The sequence below is a fragment of the Tigriopus californicus genome, chromosome 7 (genome assembly GCF_007210705.1).
Source record: "Tigriopus californicus strain San Diego chromosome 7, Tcal_SD_v2.1, whole genome shotgun sequence".
In the NCBI taxonomy this organism is placed as follows: Eukaryota; Metazoa; Arthropoda; class Copepoda; order Harpacticoida; family Harpacticidae; genus Tigriopus; species Tigriopus californicus.
In genome coordinates, this window is record NC_081446.1 from 16,301,678 (window position 1) to 16,316,279 (window position 14,602).

A 14,602-nucleotide genomic window follows, 5' to 3' on the forward strand; every position below is an offset into this window, starting at 1 on the left:
GTCCTCGCACGTCGGGACCACCCGTCCATCCATACATCCACCCATCCATTGAACGGCTCCATTTGGACCGTTCAAGAGGGCGACGGAATTGTCGCCTTTAGGGTGGAAATGGAAAAATTCAAATCTCTTATGCACTCTCCCTCTGACAGGGCAACCGATTTCCACTCTGAAGCCCCGGCGTACCTCGCCAAAGATCGCCTTCATATTCTCCGAGCCCAGTGCTAATCTGTGACAGGGCCTACTGTACACTCACACTCACACGCCACACACTCATCCACATTATACGTTCTACCCCGGTCAACCCTCGTCGACTTCCCCGACTTCTTTCCCCACCATGCATGCTCTACCTCCACTACGTCCACTACTACGCGTACACTACACTGTGCTCCAATCATGCAATTTCCGACGGAGCACTACTAACCGCCATGAAGAGGCTGGCCAAGTCGGTTGATTGTCTAGATGGGAGTCGTTGCCGTTCTCAGTGTGTCCTAGGTTACTTTACTCTCGATGCAGCCGAGCCTCGTTCGTTCGAATCTGAACCTGACTGAGTGATCTTTAACCGGCTGAGACGGGCACGGACACTTGGGTCCGGAGCGCTCCATAAGAACGAGGACGCGGAGGCCCATGACGAGGATGATGATGACGGTGATGCTGGCAGTGGGAAGAAGAAGAAGAATGACTCAGTCAGTCTGTTAGTGTGTGCGTGTAACCGGCAAAAATTCCATGTGTTCAACACTCAAATGGCCATCACCATAGACCATCTTGTCTATCTCCCACTCTCTCGCGAACTCGCTGGGCTGTAGGCTACTAGACTTGGATGGCAGTTTGAGTTGGGGCGTTGAAGTGGTCAGATCTTGAATGTGCGTCAGCCTGAAGGCAAATGTCTAGGTAGTGAAGGAAATCAAGTTCGTTATCGAAAGAAAAGAGAAAACTCCCGACTGATCAATCGATCAGTAGTTCTTGGCTTTTCTTCAGGCAGTGAAAAGGTGGGTCCTGAATTGAGCAGTGATTACACAGACCGGCGTGACATTTTTCTCGTTCGAGCTCCCATCAATATCTTGGGCGGAGAGTGGTATTGTATAGCTTTTGTTATCCATGCGAAAGTGGGTCCGTAAATGACAGGTAAGCTAAAGCCGCACCTCAAAACCACCCATTGCTATCTTGCTATGCTTGGTAGTGTACCTTCACAATGCTTTGAAGAGCTCCAGGTGGTTTAGCAATAACAAAACGTCCGGGGAACTCGGCCAATTACTACAAATAGAGCCTTCCTGACATTTGAGAGTCATTATAGGCATAACTAAACCCAACCGGTAGCTCCGAAGCGGTTTGAAAATATATCAGTAAGAGTACCCTTCGAAGCTGAATCCAGGTTTTGAAATGCTTTGAAATGAGTTCTGACGATGAGTCAAACACTTGGAAGTTCAATTCGAGTTCATTAGCGATCGTGGAATGGACCTCGTTGGGAACAAAAGCCTTTTGGGTGTCCGATGTCAAATCGGAAAGGAGAGACTAATGTAACTCAGGAATGCTCTGAAACAGGCGGTGCAAGTTGGCCAATCACAGAATATTTTGAAGGGCCCCTTTTATTGTCGGGTGTATCAAATCGATCCTACCCTCGCATGAAACGTGAAAATAGTCCAACAATATTGCAACGGACAGTCTTTTCTCTCCCTCCCAGCATCAAATATGCTTGGTATGGTTTGACTCGCTCGCTTTCAAAAACAAGATTTGGCCCAGTTTTGATTGATATGACAAGGTAAATATTGGGGCGAGGCATTGGACATGTACAGCACATACGCGTGCATTGCACCCAGAGGGTAGCTACCGAGGGGATCCATCTCGTGATGCATTATCCAATAATGCATTTCAGTTCTTCTGGTTCGGATCAGTCCTTGAACTGTGTGCAATGAACATGTGAGTGGATTCAATCTCGATCAAAGCAAGGAAAAGGAAGGTCAAATCGATGATGTTTTGCGACTCAATGAACATGTCAGGGAGAGCTTTTTTTTTAATTCAAATTGTTGGAAAACATGATAGACATTTGCTTGAACATGATTATAGGCACCCAGAGTATCCCTGTTGCCATCCAGCAACAAGTGGATTATAATATTTTCTAGCTCTCTCAAGCACCCTAATCACACAAACATAATGATTAAACCTGTACGGCGACTGAGAAATCCGACTGTGTTTTATTCTCTGCCAGTTGGTGAGATGTGGGTTAAATGGTTCAATCTGATTCAGAATTGCATTGTTATTTTTGCTCGAGCAACCTATGAACATTTTTGGCACACGTGTTGATTTGAGAGCGTTTTGAACTCTTCCTTCAACTTCAAGTATTTTTCGCCTCCTCATTTTCGCCGCCTGTACGTAGTAGGTATATGATACAGTATAACACATTACAGCCCTTAACCGAGTGTTTGGTCCAGGTTTCAAGACGGAGAAGAGGGCAAGCAACCTATCTACTCACCCATCTACCTACCTACCAACCTGCCTGCCTACATACCTACGTACCAACCTGAGAAAGTTGTTTTTGGTATCTTGGACCAAGTGTTTCTTTGGCACCATCTAGCATCTCCCGCTTCTCACTCACGTCATTCTCATGTTTGGTCGCACCATCTCGCTATGTGCTAACTTACGTACATGGCTGGATGGCATGATGCTGGAGGTATGGTAGGATGGAGGGATGGCGGGATGGCTTAAGAACTAGCTCGCACTGCGAAATGCATGTCTTCTGATCCATTCTGACCATTTTCACTCATTCTTTATAACAGTTATCTGTACTAGGGTAGGACATTTTTGAAGAGAAGTGATCTACTATGTGGCATCTTATGCCGATGAACTGTTTCAATTCAGGCAAAAATATTACTTGTGCGATACTATATCATTGTCGGTCTGAACACAAACTCTTGCCGGGGGTGGGGGGGGGGGGTATCCATTGTCTAATAACCGTTGGGCTGGGTGGTTCTTCTCCAATGTTGTCTTTCTCTCGGTAAACCCACTCTTTCACTCTTTCTCGAGATCTCTCGGTCTCCCTGTACTTACAATGTATACCTATGGATATCAGCTGGCAGATAAATGGATGATGAAGGAAGCAACCAGCACAATACCATCGTAGACAGAATTGGGTTCTATTTTCTGAGACTCTTTCTTATACCGTACAATACTACAGGTGGACATACGATTACGTTCGCTTCTTTGGGCAAGATGTTGGTAAAAAGTTCGAGAATTGATAATTTCTCTTTACACTTTCGTGGCTCCATGGTTGTGTGACTACTAAAGTACTTGCTTGAAATACTGATGTGAGGACAAGCCGACATTCGTCAGTGGATTGATTCAGTAACATGGCATTTGACAGGAGAGGGATGGTTACTCTCCTTTTAACAAATTCCGATTTCCTTCCCAAATCGTGCAGAACGGCGAAGATCAAATGAAACTATGAATGCCACAACGGAAATCTTCTTTGGCTATCAATTCAGCTCATTGGTAACGATAAGTAGACGAAGAAAAAAAGTCACTTCGTAAATTTGATCTGACGATGACTCATAACTCGTTGACCCTGAGAAATCTGATGACATGAGTCGACAGTAAGCTTGAACCTGGCAGTGGGCAGCGAAAAAAATGTCGACTAACACTTTTGGTCTGGCGCTAAGCTCTAATCCTTGATGCGTCCTCCAATTCTTCCTCATCCTCCGTCTGACAGCTTTTACAAACGGTCAACTTTTCACAACAAACACCATGTTCCAAAGGATGCTATTTGTGAAGTCACGAGCTCCCATTTCTCCTTTTGGGTTTCACCCTTGCACACCTTTCTTAAAGACCCAAATCTGGTTATGACTAGACCTCGGAATAAAACGTAGAAAAAAACGTCCAAAAAGGGTAAATAAAATTAGCCAAACAAAGCTATTCAATTTAAACTTGTTTATTGCGCAAAAGCATTGTCATGGCGAATCCGAATCCAGCAAAGGACACATGAAAAGTACTCCAGCCTGCTCCGTTCTTTCAATTAGGTCAAAATAAATGTTTTTTGGGGAACAGTCATGGGTAGTATTGGCCAGCAAGCAAATAGGATCAACTGAAATTGGATAAAAGTTAGGCTCTTGTTTTATTTGTTACAAAGTCAGATGGCAGCTCCCTGGCTCGGTCTGATATCTGAATGATGGGTGTCCCAATTGAGGGGGTGTTTCATCTTTCTCTTAGAGTTTGCATAAGAGAAAAAGCCTTCGGATTCGACCTGACCTCTTGAACCACCTTACTCTCAGTTTGTAACTGGTCATATTCGATGGAGGCCTTAATCTTACCCTGAACTACGTCCAACTCTTTTTGGAGACTACCCACAATTACTGGATTCGAAGTGCTCTTCAGCCTTTTTGCTAGTTTACAACCCATTTGGAACAAAGTCTTCCTATATTTTGGAATTTTTGTCCGCGTACCACCTTTCGGAGCACATTCAGAGATTGCTAAACTGGAGCAAACTTCCTTAAAAACTGACAATAATTTATCAATGGCTGCATTTATGGACAATTCCTGTTTCAGAATTGAAACATTGAACATGCTGATCTGACACATTACTAGGTGTCACATGGACATACTGGATCAGGTCAGGGTCATTGGAAAAGACCAAGTCGAGAACGCTATTCTCTCTAGTGGCTACACCAACATGCTGGAAGAAATTGTGCAAGATCGCCCATCAGGACTAACAACCCACTCTACAACGCTAGCCGGAAAATTAAAGTCCCCTACAAAGAAAACCTTTGAGCAAAGTGCCCGATTGAACTCATTTCCAGTGAATTGGAGAGCGGACATAAAAGAGCTTACTGAACAAGAAGGGGTCTATACATTGTTACAACTGACAGATCAAGACCTTGAAGATGACAAACTAAGACCTCTACTTCTCCTTTCGACATTTGTACATGACAAATGTGCAAATCATTCCTAACATATAGGCATACACCCCCATTTGGGAAGATGGGATTATCAGGGCGTATCCTATCACAACGAACTAATTTACTTTGGTTAGTTCTTCATCTAAAAATCTTCTTGAGCAATTTGTAACGAAATGGGTCCTTATAGGCCACAACAATCAAATACATTCGAATCCGACCCATATTTTTCAATTTTGTGAGAAAAACGTCGAAAATGTATTTTTCCCCAAATTGGCGATTTTGATCAATTGTACTAAAGTTGACGATAAAAAAGGTAAAAACCTAGATTTTGGTTATTTACCCATTTTTCCTGGGTCTAGTTATGACCTTTGAACAACTCAACACAGAGCATCTGCTAATGGTGAAATGGGCGGTGATTTGACCTAACCGGAATGGTTGGTCCATATTCATGCTGCCCATGAGTTTAAGCATTTTCTGGCCCCTCATAGCTTGAAATTGCCAACATGAATGAAAACATCATACATACCTTCCACTCATTCCAAGGATTACCGTGGGAAGAGAGCGAAAAGAAAAAAGTGAAATGGAGAGAGTAATGGCAAATGACCATGGGGATCTAATGGAGATGGTAAGACAACCAACCATCCCAAGTCAAGGTGATTGGTCCTATAGATCTAGACATGTACGTATGTGCAAAGCCAGGAATCTTCCCGATTTCACCTCATCTCCCTAGTCTTGTAAGTACTCTTCTGTGTGCTGAGCTACAGAGGCGGCCTGCACTCGTGCTGTAAAGCGTTGACAGAGAGAGAGGTGCCCATTGCTTACCAATGCGGTGGCTTGATTAGCTGCCTTTATACGTACAATACACCGACTGATATTTGGGAGGAAGTGGAGGGACCAAGGAGGAGCAAATGTAGATTTCTTTCATCCCAACCTGCCTTACCAAATAGGGTGGGTGACTTCTACCCTTAGTTAACGGGGGTACCCACAATAGATCAAAGCAATGCTCACTACTAGACCGTCATTAGAGTATTGATATCAGACAATCATTCGAAGCTGAGGAGATGGTTGAAGGTGATGTTCAAGTCAAAGGAGGATCCATAGTTCTGACTTTATGAGTTATGGGCTTAAATTGTACCGGATTAGTTGTGTGGGAGTATTGTGATCCAGCTAGGTGAAAATTCCTATAATACGGATGAATGGCGGTTCCCAAACTACTGATTTTCCTCTTGGTGTGCTCGTGGGTCGTCTTGAGAGTTAAAAGCGATGGTTTACAGACATAGCTTTAGGTGACAGTGAATGAGATTTTACTCTTCAAAGGGAAATGTTTCATACGTGGGCACTGTTGATGCCCTCCATGGCCTTAATGGTTGGTTCATGATATTTCTAAACGCTCATACCCTAGACTTTAATTTTTCCCTATTTCGGGCTCCTAGGAGTCAGCGTTTGTGAGGGTCCATCACGTCCATCATCCTTTTCTCAAAGGGGGAGACAAAATACGAGTAACACTTTTTACAAGTGGAAATATTCATTTTGTATCTGCCTGAGGAGGGCCTAATTTCGTTATCCCCTGGATTTGGGTGAGGTCTGAAGTCTGAATATTTAAAGACTCGCGGAGGGCAAACAACGCCCTCTGTCCTCACTTATGTTTGGTCAATTAAGAAACCCGGGTAACATTTCGAGTCATATGTTGTGCGTACATTTGGCCTTCCTTAAGGATTCCTTAAAGTTTCCTTACTGTTGGGAATGGATATCCAACAGTTCACGATGAAAAACATCTCTTCATAAATCTTCATTAGCTTTATATTCATATGATACCGGGCAAGCTGGACAAGCAATTGAACATAGGGTTGACATAGTTTGTAGTTTTGATCAGATTTTTGTCTAAGGCTGAATTAAAAGATGGTACTGGATCAACTCCAGCATATTCCTAAGGAATACTTGTGAGTAGCTAATTGAGCAATGAAGGTGCCCGAAAAGAGAAGAGAGGAGGACTTTATTGTTCGAACTAACCGGAATTTTCAAAGGTTTGAAGGTGTTCTCAAAACGTACAAGGATTTCCAGAACAATGATTGATAAGTATTAACGAAAGCAAATATCAAATCACTTAACGTAAACCATCAATGAATAACTAGCCTTTCTCTTAATGTTAAATAACCGATTATTTTTAAAAGTTGCTTGATATAGGCACTTTCACTATACTGGGTAGTTATACTACTAGGAGTCATTAAGAGCTGTTACTTTTTGAAGTCAGATGAAAATAAGCCAAAAAATTTGCGTTTTTTTAAACTAGCCACTGTTAGCAATAATCTTTTGAAATTGGACCCTATTACCATTGTTTTTCTTGTCAACCGAAGCATGCCTGAAATGTAATTGAGCGTAGAGTCTCTTAATTAACCTGATTTGTCACAAAATATATAAAGAGGTGCCAAGTTGGAGGAGAAGAAAGATTTACAAATGAAGAAGTCCTCCAACATGACACACAAAAAAGAACTTGTAGAAGACAGTCAGGTTTAGGTTAGTGGTTATAAAAGAAAATATCCAGGTAGGGGGCTGCTATCAAGTTTTGTGCTATTCTTATGAACGCTTAAGAAAATCTCGGATTATTTGTTGTGACAGAAATCCCCCAAAATTGAACTTTATCATGAATTGCATTAGGAAAGTTCAAATTATCCGACAAACATAGCTTAAATCGCAATAGAATACAAAATTGATATAAATCTGCAACATTTGCAACTACATCTGTGCAAAGTTTACATTCTACTAGCTCGCTGCTTATTTCTAAGTTTGAAGTGGCCAGGATTTTACCCTTGGAAGATTTTGATTGTTTCCCTCAAGAGATGATGATTAACTCATTGCGTCCCAATGCTTAAGAAACTTGTCGTTAATCGAATAAAAACCTCATACAGTCTGGCATCTTGGAGCGTACTCTCCTGTTTCCAAGTTTGTTAGTCCGCACGTACAGTAGTAGACCATAGTCCCCCAATGAAAAGGACACTCAAAACCACAACAATGGTATCTTCTCTAATGCCCAGTAAAATTGGGCAGGGTTTCCAAGATAGTATTCGGTGGCATTGGGGTAATTGACCAAAGCGCTGAAGACCTCCAGGGGATGGATGGTTCTTGTTTATCACGAATCTCCTTCTATTCTCATGAATTGGTGGCCACAATGTGAAAGAGGAGACGAAAGTGAAAGTCGATGAATTTCCTTAAATATTTTCGCTTTCTTTTCCGACAAAGTGAGCCCTTTTCGGCCACTCTAAAATGCATTTTCACGTACTTGAAATGTGTCAAATCACAGACAAAAGAAGGATTGTGCCAAACGGTTCAAAATCGAACTTTGTGTTGCTATCTAACTAGGAGAAAAAAAATGGAAATTGCCTTTAGTTTTAACTCGCATTCCGTTACAAAAATGAGCGTTATCTAGTGCATGATTGGATTTGGCCAATTTTTAATCTCTGATTCTACGACACAAATAGTGTGGCATGCAGGTAAGCTTGCTTGAAAGTGTTTGCCTTTTCAACTCATTTGACAGTTCGCAAATACTAAAAGGAGGACGAGAGCTGGCCGTTTGGTTATGGCCTATTAGCACATTCCCGGGAAGGAGTGATCATTTTTTTGCAACAAGAACAACCCTCAACCCCTCAAGACTCGATGCTGATTAGGGGGAGTGAAATATTTCCGAGAACAGATGTACAAACACGAATTGACGGGCTCTACATAGCACTCTTTACGTAGTGCATCGTAGCACCCTGTTCTCTCGAGGTTGGTAAAGGAAGTCCCGAAGATAAGGTGAACGGGCAGATATGCGAAATACGAAAGGACTGATGACCACGTGTCGCCTTTGTCACCTGTCCACCGTTCATTCACTCACACTACTGCCAAATGCTCATACGCATATGTACGTATGAATTTCCAAATCTATTCCTGATGAGACCGATACAAACAAGCTTTCTCCGTCCAATTAATTGGGCCATGAAAACAACGAGACTGATCATTGATCTCTCTTCATCGCTGGACTGGAGTTCTGGAAGAGAGCAGTGGCATGGACACAACTGCATTAGTGTACCTACCAGAGGTTTCCCAAGGAGATATGATATCAAAGTGACTGTTGATATGTACGTGCGTAAGCTTGTTAGGTTCGATGAACGGGTTAACCCCGTGTAGAAAATGTAATAGCACACCGATGGAAAATGAGCAACTCGTTCAAGACGAGTAGTTCGTTTGAAGAGAAATGAAAAATCCAAGTACGAATGCACCTGGACCAATGGAGTGAATCATTCGCAAATGCATCTGCATTTGTTATATGAATGAGATATGCCACTCTTTTTTCTGAATGGTAGCTGATTAACCATGCAGTCAAAGGAAGGATGGCTCTCCATAGCTTTTCAGTTTGCATCTAAAACTATTCGTAATCGCTGTGATGCTTGCAGTCTCCTCCCTCTTTGCATCCCTCGCTTTGGTGCATAAGTGACAAATTACCGATTGAAATGCAAGTCTAAACACTCACCAAAACCACTGGTTGATTAAAAATCATTAGCAAATCAATGCATGGTTGATTGCGCTAGAATGAGAGGCAGATAAAAGTTCCTGAACAATAAAAGAGATTCTCCAACATCGTCATGATAAAAAGTGTATACTGAATCGGTGCCGGAGGATGCTAGAAAAATAATTTATTTAATGATCAGGATGTTGTCTAAATTCAGGCGCTAAACCCTCAATGATGAGTCAGCTCTGAACAATTCCCATTTTCACTCAGGTGCATCAAAAATTGGACAGGCATTGTAAAAAAAAATGCTATGAAGAGTTGGCGTGTGAAGGGAATGGGATGTTCCATAAGTAGAATATTCCTATTTTCTTAGCCTTTGACATGCCAGGGCTTATTGGACATCAATCCAAACATTGATGAGAGCTGTTCTTTCAAATTTCAATTGTGAGAGGACTTATCTGTCATCAACTATGAGCGCTTTCCAAATTTTAGTTTTGTTATATTTATCAAGCCCAAAATAGAAGAACATGACTGGCATATCCAATACCAATACAATGTGTCAATACAAATTGAGACATTGTTTTTGTCATCTCACGCAATTGTTCTGATGCCTATTTCAGAACCCTTCAAAGATGACTTATTTGCGTGAAGTCGAATTACGAGTGCCAATGAATTTTTTGAAACCTCTTTAAGTGCTTTGGTCATTGTTCTGCAAATTGGACAATGAGACGTTCCTGCGGACATGATGAAGAGACTGTGTTCTACAGATTGAAGTGGTGCCCGCGAGCTTGGAAGTCATAAAAAGTAATACCGTTCAACTGTGGTTAGGCCACACAAAAGTGGGAAAATTGACTTCGTGTCTCTCAAAGAGTTGAGTCAATATGATCATTGTGTTTAGTTTTGAATCGACTTGTGTCAGGTTTTTCGATCTACGCGATTTACCATGTTCTTGGTGGTGTTTCTTCCATTGCCTTCGTTCTTTCATTCTCTCTTAAATGGTGTCTCTTTTTTCGGCGGCTCTGCCTTTGAAAGTGAAGATTAATTGCCATTTTGTGTGAAATATCAAATCGTGATAGGTTGCCACCACTTTTTTTTGCGCCAACAAAAAAAGCACTTGAGATGTCTGACCGACTCTCCTTAGCCAGATTTTGAATGGCGGCCAAATTTCTTGTGATCATCGCGTTGGCAATCAAAGCATCTCAGTTGATGTTTGGTAGCAAAATCAAAGACATTATGCTCCTTTTCTCCTACACATACACATGATACCTTGGTCCTTGAGTCAGTTCAGAAGGGAAATGTAATCGCTTCGTGTTATAATGATGACTTGACAAGGTTATGATGTACTTGCTGAACCTACAGCAACACATTCACTCACATGGCAATTTTATTATCTAAATCAACAACATTTGCTCAAATGAGGCCAATAAACATTTGCGCCTCCTATCTCATTTCGAATCCAAATGCAACCAAACTAACGTATCATTCCGCTTGTTTCGTTCCAGCAAGATGAACAACAATGCCCACCAGCGTCACAAAATGAAAAATCTCAACAACAATCAACATGGCTATCATAATGAGGATCCCAATAGGCACATCAGCCATAGCCCGCAAAAAGAGTTTGTGTACTGGCACGCCCCTCGATCTTCTTTTCCGGTTCCACCTCCTCCTACCTCGTCATCTTATGTCTCCGCCCCCTCCGGAGCTTTAGCGATGCCAAGCCGAAACTCCAATTCCAATCGGTTGAAGGATGAGGGGATTTTGGTGGAGCAGCTTCCCAGTCCGATAGCCTCGTCCGTGCCCATCCGAAAGTCCACCATCCGTCCGAAAATGGGCTTGGGTAGCCGAAGTGGGTTCATCGTTTCCACCCCAAAAGAGGCGGCGGCGGACTTTTCACAGAGAGGCTCCTCACCCAGAAAAGTTGGACATGCTCATCTTGGTGAAGACTTGAAAAATGTGGTGAGGTTGCCTGAGGAAGAGGCCAAGAATAAAACGAAGACGACGAAGAAAACGACGCTCCCTGAAGAGGAGGAAGATGATGAGCCCATTTATTGCGAAATCACCCGAGGCGACAACAGTCCCCCAGCCAAGACACCCCCATCTATCATTAAACACCATCGACAACAACAACAACAACAGCAACCGCCAGTTCAAAGACGAAATCATCCGACCACGAAAAGAACTGCTTACAAAAGCAACAAACATATCGAAGATGAAACTAGCCCAACCAAACCAAAGAAAGTGTGGTCCTCTATGAATGCGAAGCCAAGGGATCCCGAAAAGAGACTAGCTCGAGATTTCTCGCAACTGCAGTTAATCCCACCCGCCTCGCGTGGTCTTCCATTATCCGAGGAGTTCCGACCTGAACGTGCCAATAATAGACAACGCCGTATCAGTTGTGATTTGTCAAGCCAGGTGTCCAACTTTGGTGGTCTGCCCTCCATGGCGCCCAATCTACCGGGGCCCACTGCTTTTTATCAGGTCGCACCTGGTGGGAGGTCTGTTTTGGGCCTTGGGCGAAGAGCCGTAACTCAAGTGGACATTCCGGTCTCCACCCGAAATCATCTTCCTCCTCCTCCACATTTGGTCAGACACCAACGACCCGGGGCCCTTGGTCCCCCCGCCTTTGAGCCGGCTCATTTGATGCATGGCCATCCCACGAGCTCGATCTCGATGACATCTCCGACGGCCCACGGAGTTGGTGGTCCATTGTATACCGTGAGGAAACATCAGCAAATCCGAAGCAGCAGCACAGCAGCTGTAGCCGTGAAACGTTCCCGACAATTGCCCTCTGGCCATCATGGGTCTTCGTCGTCGTCCTCGTCGGTGCCAATGGGCGGCTGTGGTGCTTTTAGTGACTCGGAATATTCACGGAGACCCATGCCTTCGTCCCCAGCGATGGGATCACGGAAACCTCTGCTACTTCATCAGGTAAACCAAGTTACACTCAAAGGGTACTGAATTCGTTAAGTCTTTCCAGTTCATTCGTTTATCTTGTCGTGAATAGTGGAGAGTTTCTTTGTGGTCTGGGGTGATTTATGATGTCAAATGGTTGGGTCATTATTCATGGTAGCCCATTCGCTGGCTTCAGTTCTGGCTAAAACAAGGACTTGTTCTTTTTTGAAATTGTGCTCTGGAATCTTTCTCATGAAGCTCCCGCTAGATTCCTATCAAGTCCTGTTAACTCAAGTAAGTAGACCCGCGTTCCAAGTGCGTGAGACGACATACCTTCGGTGCCCAGGTACACCATGAACGAGGATTGAGCCATCGAGAGAAATGCACCTCCCACCCAATTTGAATTTCTAGCCCATTAGCTCAGTCGAGCTCCTTGAAAAATGCTATTTGACACGCTCCATCGAATCGCGTACCTCTTGACCACAATTGGTGGTCAGTTAGTGGAGATATAAATTTTGGGTAGCTATTGCCTATTGCGTACATTCATTTAATTCCGCTGGCATGGACTCTGGTACTTTCAAGCTCTTACCTAATCCTCGGATCAATCAATGGCTCCAGCAGAACACTCTTCTACGTAATAGTACACCTGAGAGAAAGTTTGGCTTGGAGCGTCAAAACATTGAAAAGCCGAGATGGTTCCACAATAAAAGCCAAATTTTTTCGAATCTGACTTGACAATGTTGAACAAACCTTGATCTGATTGAAAAAGACACAAAATGCTAACGTCACAATTTTATGATTAAAGTTGTGGTCTTCATCCGGTAGTTGTAATTTCTTTTTAATTAGTCGTTTGCTGAACTACTAGTGTTGTGGACAGGGATGAGGAAAAAACCATTTTGGACCACATGACCGAGAGTGGAGGCAAGAACTGGAGAATATTCATCGAAAAATGATGGGCAGAAAATGGCAAAAGAAGCAAAAACTCATTGTCATAGAAATAATAAATATAGTGTAAAGAATAGCAATATATGGCTAGTACTACTCAGCAATAGTATTTTGCTAGAGTGTGAGAGGTCCCCCGTGTGATGCCCCTCCCAAACATTTCACAAAAGCAAACTCTTGAATGCCAACCCCCACTTTACATCACTTTGGATTTACAAAATTGTAATGCTGACGAATTCAAATATCACGTCAATGACACTGGCTCAAAGTTTTGTCGTATTGGTTACAACTTAGTGGATTTGAATTGAGCTCTTGCGTTAATCAACTTTTACACAAATAAAAGAATGAAGAAACGCTTTAATTTCAGCTACAAGTAGACCTATTTACTTTTGAATTAACTGTGCTTGTAAAAACTCTACAAAAATTTTTTTCTTGTCCACATCATTTTTTTACGTATTTGGATCGGCCATTCAAACTACCAGCGATGATTGAGCAATTTTCGATCAACTTTCAGTGCTTTCTGCCGCTTCAAAGTTGATTTTTGCCATCGCCGGTTTTGGGTACCATTCTTCTCAGGAAACTTAAGTCTTAACTATGATGCGGCGGACAAACCCCCTTCATATTCGATTACAGTATCACTCTTTCACGAGATATTTTCCTTGGTAATTGACTCGTTTACTTCAATGTATTTAGCAATATAGAACTTAAGAAACATTGGAGACGTGACATAATTATCAAAACAAAAGCAACAGAGGATGAGCGTTTGGTTTTCACTTCATTTCCAAGAATAGCTTCTGCAATTCAAGAACCCGTGCTTCCATTTTGAAGTTTAAGCCATTTTTGCTAACATCGGATTTTGTCAAGACTTGAGCAACGGTGAATGAAGAAGATTAGTCACTTATATTTGAGGGTGCCAGATGATGTCTTGTTTGCAGTAGGGCCTTGTATTAGAAGAGTACGACAGTGAGTTTAGCGCACCATTGCGGAGGAATTTTGAAACAACAATTCCGTTCGTTCCAAAACAATGAGTTTAACCAAACCAAGCACATTTTCATCAAAGGTAGAACCGTGTCTCTAAGAGTTATTTGTGGCTTTAGATGACCTTCAGACACTTTCTAACGTACTTTGAATGTTTTAAATACCACTTTATAAGCCACTTTTTATGTTTTCTATGGAAGAATACCATATTCGAATCTGCTGTTGCTGCGATTGTAGTTAACGATGTCTGAAGAGTAACTTCAGCCTTCTAACTAACCCTTAGGGCACAAACATTTACTAAGATGTGTTTGTTTTGGATGTGGGACCCATTTAAACTCGCAGTTCTGGAACGGAATTGAAGGCTCAAAATTCCTCCGAATCCAGGCTAGTTAAAAACAATGAAGTCTAACTCTCTTCTTTC

At 42.5% G+C, this 14,602-nt stretch overlaps 1 protein-coding gene across 2 annotated transcripts in view; it reads left to right on the plus strand.

The window, feature by feature from the left end:
* The first annotated feature begins 692 nt into the window (after positions 1 to 692).
* The window catches only part of LOC131883662 (uncharacterized), a 33,316-nt gene continuing 19,406 nt past the window's right edge, over positions 693 to 14,602 (plus strand). Inside the window, exons 1-2 of one of the 2 annotated variants that reach the window (XM_059231176.1) lie at positions 693 to 1,122; positions 10,872 to 12,297. In XM_059231176.1, coding sequence (XP_059087159.1) covers positions 10,876 to 12,297 — 1,422 coding nt within the window. In that variant the 5' untranslated portion in view covers positions 693 to 1,122; positions 10,872 to 10,875. The remainder of the gene's footprint in view (positions 1,123 to 10,871; positions 12,298 to 14,602) is intronic. The other variant, XM_059231175.1, reaches the window with a different exon arrangement.